Source organism: Anomalospiza imberbis, chromosome 27 (assembly GCF_031753505.1).
Source record: "Anomalospiza imberbis isolate Cuckoo-Finch-1a 21T00152 chromosome 27, ASM3175350v1, whole genome shotgun sequence".
Lineage (NCBI taxonomy): Eukaryota > Metazoa > Chordata > Aves > Passeriformes > Viduidae > Anomalospiza > Anomalospiza imberbis.
In genome coordinates, this window is record NC_089707.1 from 2928202 (window position 1) to 2939028 (window position 10827).

The 10827-nt window shown below is 55.3% G+C and overlaps 2 protein-coding genes across 2 annotated transcripts; one reads left to right on the top strand and one right to left on the bottom strand.

Annotated features, from left to right (window-relative positions):
* Positions 1-353: 353 nt before the first annotated feature.
* On the bottom strand, positions 354-3510 carry S1PR4 (sphingosine-1-phosphate receptor 4). The gene is made up of 2 exons (XM_068173840.1): positions 3382-3510; positions 354-2494 (listed from the first exon to the last, which is right to left on the bottom strand). Exon 2 carries the CDS (start codon positions 2325-2327, stop codon positions 1122-1124), a length of 1206 nt encoding a protein of 401 aa, XP_068029941.1. The 5' UTR covers positions 2328-2494; positions 3382-3510; the 3' UTR covers positions 354-1121.
* A 3292-nt stretch (positions 3511-6802) lies between these two features.
* On the top strand, positions 6803-8527 carry LOC137462918 (mast cell protease 1A-like). Its single transcript, XM_068173759.1, has 5 exons — positions 6803-6914; positions 7001-7148; positions 7332-7467; positions 7727-7978; positions 8255-8527. The coding sequence occupies exons 1-5, from the start codon at positions 6851-6853 to the stop codon at positions 8387-8389; spliced, it is 735 nt and encodes a 244-aa protein (XP_068029860.1). The 5' UTR covers positions 6803-6850; the 3' UTR covers positions 8390-8527.
* The last annotated feature ends 2300 nt before the right edge of the window (positions 8528-10827 follow it).

A 10827-nucleotide genomic window follows, 5' to 3' on the forward strand; every position in this document is an offset into this window, starting at 1 on the left:
TGGGATCCGTGGGATGGGATGGGATCCATAGGATGGGACAGGATCCATAGGATGGGATCCATGGGACGGGATGGGATTGGATGAGATCCATGGGATGGGATGGGATGGGATGGGATGGGATCCATGGGATGATGGGATGGGATGGGATGAACAGGACCAGGCAGGAGGCTCCTGCTGCCCCCTGAGCAGGGTGATCCCCCTGTCCTGAGAACAGGAGGGCAGCTCTGGCTGTCCCCAGACTACAAAAACATCCCCCAGGCAGTACCTGGCCTCCAGAGGGAAAAAATGGAAGCAAATCAACCCAAGGCTTTCTGATCACCTTGATTTATTGCAAAACAAGTGGGCTGCACGCTCAGCTCCTGCAGAGGGGCTGGGCCAGCAGGATTTATATGAGTCCCCAGTGCTTCGGTGCCCTTCTGGCACGGTGAGAAACTGTGCTGCTCTGATTATTCCCTACATGGGAGAACAGAAGAGCAGGGATCTGAGGCACAAGCTGGCCGTGTCTTCAGGCCCAGGATGGCACCGGGCTCCCCAGTCTTGCTGGGCACCTCCTTCTGCCCGTGCTAGTGCCAGTCCTGTCACTGCGGCTCTGAGCACGGTCACAGCATTTGCCCTGGCTCAGTGCCCGGCCTCTGCACCCCGGGGAGGGTCGGGGCTGTGGCTGCAGCCCTCTGCCATCCTCGGGCTGGGCAGGACATCAAGCTTGCATTCCTTCCCAGTGGCTGTGCTCATCACAGAAGGTCCAAAAGTATTCCAAAGGCTTGGAAAGGCCGCCTGGTTGGGGAAATCCACCCTATTTGCCAGTGTGCCCTGGGGCAAAACACCCTCAGGTGAGCAGCTACAGCCCCTCTGCACACCCAAAGCTCACACACAGAACCTGAGCACTGCAGCTGTCCCAGCAGAGCACCAAACCCAAAATGTGCCCGTGTCTTTCACTCCCAGCCTAGGAGCAACTCCTGTCCCTGTGCTGCACCCACACCGAGGCACCATCCCAGTCTGATGGGACTGCAGAGCCCGGCCCAGTTCACAACTGCTCAGCCTTGCCACCGTGCTGCCCGGCCAGGACCAGCTCCATGAGGTCCTGGGGGCTGCCTGGCACCTCTTGCTCTCCCCGTGGCCCCTCACAGACTGGGCAGGTTGCTCATCATGCTGGAGTTGCTGGAGAGGGGCGCCCTGGGCCGAGCGTTCCACGCCACGGAGCTGCGGAAGCTGTCGCGGTAGCGCAGGGAGCTCTCCGTGGAGGAGCCAGAGTTGATGTCCGAGATGACCACGCAGCTGCCAGGCCCGCAGAGCCCGGCCCTGACACAGCAGCAGCACAGCAGGCTCCCCACGGCACGGCGAACCTCCACGCTCCGCAGGGAATAAATGACGGGATTGACCCCCGAGTTGAGCAGGGCCAGAGCCAGGGTCCAGTCCAGGCTGTGCAGGTGGCTGCAGGCCCCGGTGTCACAGAACACATCGAAGAGCAGCAGGACAAAGAGGGGGCTCCAGCAGAGGATGAAGGCCCCCAGGATCATCAGCACCGTCTTCAGCAAGCGCAGGGAGCGCCTGCGGCCGTGCCGGGAGCTGCTTTGCTTGGAGCTGGCCTGCACCAGATGGAAGATGGAGATGTAGAGGCCGATGATGCCCAGGAGGATGATGCTGAACATAACCACGGAGAAGAGGATGTAGTTCTTGGAGTAGAGAGGCAGGAGCACGGAGCAGGCCTGGAAGTCACAGAGGCAGTTCCAGCCCAGCAGCGGGAGCAGCCCGATGACGAGGGCCAGCAGCCAGCAGGCCACGATGAGGCCGCGCAGGCGCAGGGTCTTGCTGGCCTCGTTCTCCGCGATGGGCCTCACCATGGCACTGTAGCGCTCCACGGCCGTCACCAGCAGGCTGAAGGTGGAGGCGGCCAAGGCGATGAAGAGGATGCCCTCCCTCAGGAACCAGAGCTGCGGGGACAGCTGGAAGGTCTTGCTGCCCGAGAGGAGGAGGTTGCAGAGGTAGGCGATGCCCGCCAGCAGGTCGCTGAGGGTGATGCTGGCGATGCAGGAGTAGACCCAGCGCCGACCCCGCAGGCAGCGCAGCACGGCCAGCAGCACCAGCAGGTTCTCCAGGATGATGAGGCAGCTGATGATGGCAAAGGCTGTGAGGACCAGCCCCATGCCCTCGTCGCCGGAGTGCCGGTTGGTGAGCTTGCCTGAGAAGTTGTAGTGCTGCAGGATGATGTTCACGTTCCTCGTGGCCACCAGCTGCAGGCAGGAGGCTTTTGTGCCGAGCAGTTGAGTAGAGTCCAGGGGAAGGAGCAGGGAGTGATTCACCAGCCAGCTCAGCACTGGAGCAGCCATCTTCTGAGCCTGGGTCAGCAGCCAGGGGATGCTCGATGGAGGAAGGGGTCAGGTGGGGCTTGGGGCAGAGCAGATCCTCTGCTTGAGGGCTGGAGCAGCTGTGAGGCTGAACCCAGCCCTGCTCTGTGGAGGTGAGAGTCAGAGCCCTGTCTGCCAGCCCTGCAACACTAAAAGAGCGAGGGGAGAGAAGGGTGAGGTGTTTTGTAAGTCCACCCATGAGCATGGGCTTCCTGTTATTTAATAAAGTTTCCTGTTGTGACTGACAGTATTGACATCTCTCCTAACAGCTCTCGTCATTTCTGGTAAGGGTCTGGTTATTCTGGGCTTTGCTGTGGTTGTGAAGGTGTGACATGATTGAAGAAACGTGCCAGGACCCTCTCTGGGTTGGAGCAGGCTGTGTCAAACGGGGCAACACCTTGATGGGTGGGGCCGGGGGGGCTGAACAGGTCCAAGTGCTGGTAAGAGCACCCAGACGGCTTGAGACACAAAGTGCTTTGCCTGCTGTGGTACTCAGTCCACCCCTGAGCCTGGCAGAGAGCCACTGCCTCTTCCTCAGCTGCCCTGTGCACCTCCCATGCTCAGATCATCCCTCTTCCTTCTTCAGGGGGAAGATCCATGCTGTCACTCCACGGGCCCAGCTCCTGCCACTCTCTCAGGACACACCCAGACACATCCATCCCTGTCTGTGCAGCAGCTCCTGGCACCTGTGGAAGAGCTCAGCTCCTGTGCAGCTGAGCCTCAGCCCCTCCACTCCAAAGGAAACCAGCTGCTCCAAGCTGACCACGTGCCCTGACACTGCAGCTCCACCTTCAACTCACCAAGCACCCGCTAGAGATGGGTCAGGATCTTCCCACAGGCAGGGAAGGAGGCAAAGAGCTGCTGCTTCTCACCTTTGAGGAGGCACAAGGTGCTGAGACCAGAACCAAGGAACGCAAGCATGGCTGCAACGTTAATTTCCAGCATTGGCCTAATTCCTTATGTTTGCAAAACTCAACAGGAGAGCCTGGGGACATGCTATTCCCAGCTGTGGCTGGGAATTTGCCTTAGGACTCACCTGTCATGGCTTGTGGGAGGCTCTTGCTGCCCGAGGGAGGTTCAGCAGTGCTCTCCAGCTCTTTGTCTGAGGCTCAGCACGGTGCAGGTAGTGGGGACAGCTCCTTGTGCAAAATAAGTGAGGCTTCTACCCACCAAAGTGAAAAAAGGGGAAGTTACAACATCAACCACATTTCTGTGCAGGGTGGACCCCACCCAAATCAGCTGCAGAGTGGCAGAGATAAAAGAAAAGCAGAGCACCTTTTAACTGAGGATCTCAGCAGAAGCTGTGCCCTGCTGTACCTGTGCTCTCACTCCAGACTGGCAGGAAGCCATGGAGGTGTCCCCAGGCTGAGAGCAAAGAGCAGTGAGCTCTTCCCTCAGCAGGGAGGTGTCCAGGGAGCCCATCCATCCCTGGAGGGATTGATCCCAGCCTGGATGGCAGCACGGACAAGTGGAAAATGCAAAGGAGGCTCCTGCAGGAAGCCACGTGCAAGCAAGAATGGTTCTTATGAAAAGCTGCGGGCTCCATCCTCCACCTTCACCCTTTCAGCTGAGGTTTTGGCCTTTTCTATCAGCAGTGTGAAAAGAAACTCACACTGATAAGGTCAGCAGATGACCCCAAGATCGGAGGAGCGGAAATCAGCAGGAAGGCTGCTGGGCCACGAGTGCAGGGCTGCATGTTCAGCACCAAGAGCTCGCTCCCAAACCCCCTGGGCTGGTGCCCACAGATCACTGGAATCCAAAGGCTCAGTGTGACCCTGGCACATCACCCCTTCGAGCTTTGCTCTGGCCTCAGAGTGAACCTCCAGCTCATGTGTCTGTTCAGGACAGAAGTGGTGGAATGTGGGAAAGGGATTCGTAGAGAGTTTTTAGGGCTTGATAGAAAGTTCTGGGTCTGCGTTATCTCTGGGTCAGGAAAGGGGTATTGTCCGACAGTGGAATGTTCCTGAAAGATCAGAGGATGGAGAAACTTGCCTTGCCAGGGGCTCTGAGTAGCTTCTCCAAGAGCTGGCAATGTGTGAGGAGTCTCAGAGATTCCTGACAGCAGAGAGATCTGTGGAGAGGATGGGGCTGGGGCAGGCAGACCCTTTTGAGGGCAGGAGGGCTCGAGGCAGATGAGCTGCTGGGACAGTTTGACCCCCTCACCCTTGGTGTTCAGGTTCTCTGGACCAGCAAAACATCGAAGGATTTTCCTAAAAAATGCCCCTTCCACAGACATACCCATGACTGGGGCTAATGGGGCTCTTCTTGCCTGAGCCCCCACACGAGGAAGAATTCCTGCTCTGTCTTGTCCCCATTGCACTCTGAACAGTCACAGCCTGAGCTGGACCTTGGCCCTTCTCCTTTGCTGCCATCCCAGTTCAGACGTTCTTTCTTTGAAGCCAAGTGGGGCAGGGGAGGGACGCTCCCTCCTGCAGCATTTCTCATCTCTTCCCTTCAGATCGGAGCCCCAGTCTGCCCAAAACTGCCTGATGGCTCTGAGTGCTGGGCTGGGAAGGGCCAGGGGAGGCACGGGGGGCAGCTGGAGCCCTGTGGACCTGCTCCACTTCCATGCCTAAAGCAGATATTGATGGATGCTTGTGGGAATCCAGGGCATCCCTCTGGCTGCCCTGGGAGGTCTGGGACCCTGGCAGGGGGTCAGGAGCCCCCCTGTACAGAGCCCCAAGAGACACTGTCTCTGATCTCTGTCCATGGAAAGGTTCTCAGTCTTTCAGGATGAATTCCAAGCTCTGAGTGTTTGATATAAGTAGTAATTAGCGTGGCACAGGTGCAAAAGTAGAATTTTAGGACTCTAGATAAGGGGTTCAAAGGGGGCAAGATGGAGGAAACTGGGCGTGCCTTGTCCTTTTTCTTCTTCTTCACGCCCTCCATGTTTCACTGCGGTGTTGGCATTTTTCTGTTGGTTTGGGCTGGGCACACACTGTTCAACATGGGTGATAGGTATTGGCACGTTATTGTAAATATAACACACGTAGTTTTTGGTATATAATGTTTGTAATTCCCACTGAGGGGCAGAGCCCCGCACGCTGTCCTGCAGGACAGACCTGCTGCAGGCCAGAGAGAAAATATTTTACATAAGAAGAAATAAACAACCTTGAAAACCAGCACAGACGAATTACGACTCCTTCTTTGGCAGCGGGGCTGAAAGACAGAGACCTTCTGCAATCTCGAGAGCATCTCAATATCACAGGTCCTGACAGATGCTGAGATGAGGCACCTCAGCAGAGAAGCCCTGGAACCCTCCAGAGGTCAACAAGAAGGCCAAAATTCCTTGGCCTCAGAGAGAGGAGCTTGTCTGCAGTGAGAGGAGCAGGAGCAGCCTGGAGCTCAGCTCCCTGTGGCCTGCCCAGTCCCTCCTGTCCTGGGGCTGCTGCTCCCTGCACGATTTCCAGCCACACATTGTGGGGGTGCCACGAGCAACTGCAGGGGAAAGACAGCAAGTTACAAACACGAGATAAAATATCGATGATTCCTCTTGAGGTTTTCCTGCTGTGCTTCTGCACAGTCCTGATTAAAGCTTGTGCTTTCAGATATTATGATTTAAAAAACCAAAACACGTGTTCAGCTCAGTGGAGAGCTCTGTGCCAGGCAGCCCCAGGCTGGCTCATGGACAACGGGCATCCCCATCTCTGTCCCACCCCATGCACCTATCCTGTCCCCTCTGCGTGGCCCCAGCACAGCCCAAGGCATCCACTTGCAGGTGTTTTTCTGCTCCAGGAAGGGTGGAGCAGGTCTGGTTTAAAAATGACTGATCACTCCTGGCAGTTGGGTGGTTGCACTTCCCCGCTTTGGTCTCTTCTGCTGAAGAGCTGCACTTCCTACATCCCAGTCCCCAAGCTGGCAGGATGCTTCTGGCCCCAGAGGAGCCAAGAAGAGCCAGGAAGGTCCCTCTGATCTGGGCTGACACCAGACCCTGCAGATTTGACTTTTCACAGTGCTCAAAAACCGTCCCAGGCACAGTTGTTGTGCCTTTTCAATTAAATTGGGCGGTGGTGATGGTGGATCTCTGTAGAAAAAGAGGCTCTGCAGTGCATCTCTCAAAGGAAAACAAGAATGTGAAAGAGCAAGTCTCAGGGCTGTCTCCTCCAGACCACATTCACAGCTTTAAACGGTCAGGTTTTTCTGTTGTTTTTTTTTTAAGTGACCTTTTTTTAGAACCTTACATTTCCTCAAGGCAAAAACATTCAACAGAAAATGAGGGAGAAATGTTAAATCACACCTCAAAACCACCAGAGGACACCTCTCTCTTGCTGCTAGCACCACCTGAGGCTGTGACTGCCCTGGCCTTTCCATCCTGGGCTATCGCCCATCAATCCCAGCCACGGGCACTGAGCAGGCCAGGCCAGCGATGCCCTGATTAGCCCAATCAGCCCTTTACACATGGTTTCCTGGCTGCTGGGCACATCTGCCTGCAGGCTATAAAACCAGCTCCTGGCCACGGGGAAACTCAGGACTTGCACACAAGCGGGCACCCAGCCGTGGCAGAGATGTGCCAGCCCCAGGCGCTGCCAGCCCTGCTGCTCCTGCTCTGCTGCCCCTGGGCCAGTGCCAGTGAGTCAGGGCTTTGCTGGGAGTGAGGTGGCTCTTCTGGGGCTCCCAGCAGCCCCTGGCTCACGCTGTGCTGGGGTGTCTTGCAGGTGCTCTGCGGGGTCAGATTGTGGGGGGCCACGAGGCGCGGCCCCACTCGCACCCGTACATGGCGTTCCTGAAGATAGCAGAGCTGGGGGGCTGTGGGGGCTTCCTGGTGGCCCCTGACTGGGTGATGTCAGCTGCACACTGCATGGGGTGAGTATGGATACAAGGGTTTTATCCCTGTCTTTCTCCCCTAGCCTGGGAGCTCCTTCTCTGGAGCAATTTTGGAGCAGGTCTCTCCTGCGCTGGGCAGCTCTCTCCACCTGTCTGCCAAAATGAGGGAGGGGGTGACACCCCGCCCAATTTCCCCTTTCCCTCTCCTTCTGCCATGGCCAGGAATATCACAGTCATCCTGGGGGCTCACAACATCCACGAACCAGAAAAAACCCAGCAGGTCCGGGGAGTCCTCAAGTACCACGAGCACCCTGAATACAACCCCAGCACGGTGGAAAACGACATCATGCTGCTCCAGGCAAGGAGTTCTGAGGGGACAGAGGGGCTGTGGGGCCACCAGGGACTGGGCAGGGCTTGTCCTGGCTCCTTCTGCAAAGCTGCTTCTGCCCAAGGTGCTGGAGGCTGGCAGGGCTGGGAGGGAGCTGGGAAGGAGCCATGGGCTTGCAGCCTCCTGTGGCTCTCACAGCAGCTCCCTGCAGAGCCTGCTAGACCCTCCCTGCCTCTGAGGAGTGAATGTCCTGCTCCCAGCCCTCTCTCAACCCCCTGCTTTCCCCCAGCTGACATCAAAGGCCACTCTCAATGACTACGTCCAGCCCATCCCACTGCCCAGGACGGGCAGCGACCTCCCCACGGGCACCAAGTGCATGATTGCTGGCTGGGGCCTGATCGACGAGGACAGGGCCACCAACAAGCTCTTTGAGACCAAAGTCTCCATCTACAGCCGCAGGAAATGCACCCTCTTCTACCCACACCTTGATTCTGGCATGGTCTGTGCAGGCAGCTTCCACGAGCTGAAGGATTCCAGCCAGGTACGGGGAGGGCACACGGGCGGCTCTGGGAGCAGGAGCTGCTGCAGGAGCAGCTCCCAGGGCAGGGAGCAAGCATTTGATCACTGTTCCCATCAGGACTGGCTCTCTGGATGTCCTGACACCAGCCACAGTCCCTGCCCAGCACAGGGGTAGAGCTCGCCCCAGCTCACCAGCCCCTTCAGCGCGGGCAGGAACGGAGCCCCAGGGCAGGGAGGGATGGGGTAAATCTGTTACCACGGGCAAGAGACCTCTAAAATCGATCTCATCTCTCCTCAGGGAGATTCTGGTGGGCCCCTGGTATGTAATAAAGTGGCACAAGGCATTGTCTCCTTTGGCTACGACTCCCCACCTGGGGTCTACACCCGCATCTCCCACTACCTGCCCTGGATCAAAAAAGTCATGAAGAAGTAGTGGCAGTGGCAGTATTTTCTCCAGCTCTGGTGCGGCTCTGGACCCTGCAAGAGCTTCCTTCCTGCCCCTGCTGAAGGCTCAGCTCCCTCCTCTCTCCTCGGGAACACAAGGGACTTATCATTGCACTTGAGAGCGCCCTTCACTCTGTTCTGAGGCTGCTGCCGGTCCCATTCCTGCCTCAGGGCTGTGTTAAACCCCCCTGGCAGAAGCAGGGGTAGCTCCAGATGGCACAAAAAGAGGCTGTGCTACAGCAAACCCCACTTCCTTCAGAGATAACCCTGTTCCTGCTTGAACCTTGCTGCACTTCAAGTAAACTCAAAGCTGCACCTCCCAGCGTGTGTCGTGTTTCTCGTGGCCTTGCGACAAGAGAGAGAAATGTTAAATCACATTTAACAGGAGGGAGGGTCTGGCTGCTGCGCCTGAGAGGCTGCTGGGACAGCAGCAATCACAGCTCTGCATCCTCAGTCACCGGCAGGCTCAGAAAGAGGAGCTGTGCTTGCCCTTCCTGGGGCCACAGGGATGCTGAGCGTGCTGCGAGGAGAAAAACTGCCCAGGTGGCAATGGGAAGAATGATGGGCACACACTCCCTTCATCAACTTCCCAGGCTGCCACCCTCCTGGGAGCACAGGCAGCAGGGATGTGGGGAATCAGCAGTGCCGGGACTCCAAAGGGTCGCTCTCTGCAGAGTAAAGGCTGTTCCCTCTGAGGGAACAGAGAAGCCCAGACAGCAAGGACACAGGCACACCAGGCTGATCCTCCAGCTCTCTGAGCTGCCAGAGCCGTCACTAGGTGGAGGGAGTTGGATTTTCCATGGACTGTACCCCTGGGTGTAGGCAGATGGCTGTTAACACACCAGGTTTAGGTCTGTAGGATCCTGGAGAGGAGGCACAGCCCAAGTCCCAGCTCTCACACCCCCATGGCTTCCAGGATTTGCCTGCTGCAGGCAGCCAACAACAGCAGGCTAAACCTAAACCTAACCCTAACCCTAACCCTAACCCAAATCCTAACCCTAACCCTAACCCCAATCCTAATGCTAACCCTAACCCTAACCCTACCCCTAAACCTAATGCTAACCCTAACCCTAATCCTAACCCTAACCCCAATCCTAATGCTAACCCTAACCCTAACCCTACCCCTAAACCTAATGCTAACCCTAACCCTAATCCTAACCCTAACCCAAATCCTAACCCTCACCCTAACCCTAACCCTAAACCTAACCCCAATCCTAATCCTAACCCTAGCCCTAATCCTAGCCCTAACCCTAGCCCTAATCCTAGCCCTAATCCTAGTCCTAATCCTAGCCCTAATCCTAGTCCGTCCCCGTTTCTGCACCATGTCCTGGGGGGAACACAGAAAGGCCGGAACTGAAAGGGTTGGTGAAGGGCTCACAGAGTGCCTGACCCCACGCCAATTCCTCCTTCCCTCCCTGGAAACTGCAGGGCGCGGCTGGCTCCCTGGAGAAGGCAAGGACCACTCCTGGCTGCTGAGAGGCTGCTTGGCACATCCTTGCCCCCGGATCAGAGGCTGCTCTAGTGGTGGCCCAAACCTCTCCCTACAGCTGGATGATGCCCAAGGATAAGTTCTCCCCACAAAGGATGCTCGAGGGCTGTTTTCAGACAGCTCCTGCTTTGGAGTCTTGTTGCACTGTGACAGAAATAACGCACAGAAGCAGGTTAGATGTAAAAGGAAAGAAAAAGAACTCAAAGAAGCTAACTTTATTTTCTGACTCCACTATATGTACAACAGCAAAAGTGACCATGGATTGGAGGGTGAAACTGCCACCTCTCCAAGCACACTGGTCAAACCAACAGTCCATCAATTCTCTCCTCCCACAAAGAAGAATGTAAAACAATCATTATTTACATAAACAGTGTGTAAGAAAACTCAGTGAAAATATGTAAATATCAAAAAGCATTAGAACTTCTAGAAGAACTTTAAAACCCTCAAAAGAACAAGGCAACAGAGTCTGAACTTCCTTCCATGGCCTGCACCAGGCTGCTCCCTGAGCCCTCATCTCCTTCATTCCAGCTCATTTCTGGTGGCATCTCTTGAGTACAAAGAGAGCCAAGAGTTCCCAGGGGGAGATGACGGGGACAGAGATTAAATAAAATAATAAAAAAAAATTTAAAATTTAAAAATTAATCACCAACCTTTATTCAATATATTACTAAAATGATAAAATACAATCCAACAACAATTCAACAACTAAATCATATTTTACAACATATATTCACAATCACACGTCCAAAATTTTTCACAAAAAAAAGAAAACACTATAACTAATACTTTTATCACCGTTACCTTAACAATTCCTAACCACAAACTATCTTATCACATCAATTTTACCATCAAAATATTCAAACTTTACAACAACAAGTTAACCTTAATAACAATAATTCTCTTTCAATTATTACTACATACCCTAACCAAAAAAAAAA

Coding starts and splice junctions, on each gene's coding strand:
- S1PR4 (XM_068173840.1), bottom strand. CDS start 2,327: ATGGCTGCTCCAGTGCTGAGCTGGCTGGTGAATCACTCCCTGCTCCTT.
- LOC137462918 (XM_068173759.1), top strand. CDS start 6,851: ATGTGCCAGCCCCAGGCGCTGCCAGCCCTGCTGCTCCTGCTCTGCTGC. Junction 7,149..7,331: donor TCAGCTGCACACTGCATGGG/GTGAGTATGGAT, acceptor TGCCATGGCCAG/GAATATCACAGTCATCCTGG. Junction 7,979..8,254: donor AGCTGAAGGATTCCAGCCAG/GTACGGGGAGGG, acceptor ATCTCTCCTCAG/GGAGATTCTGGTGGGCCCCT.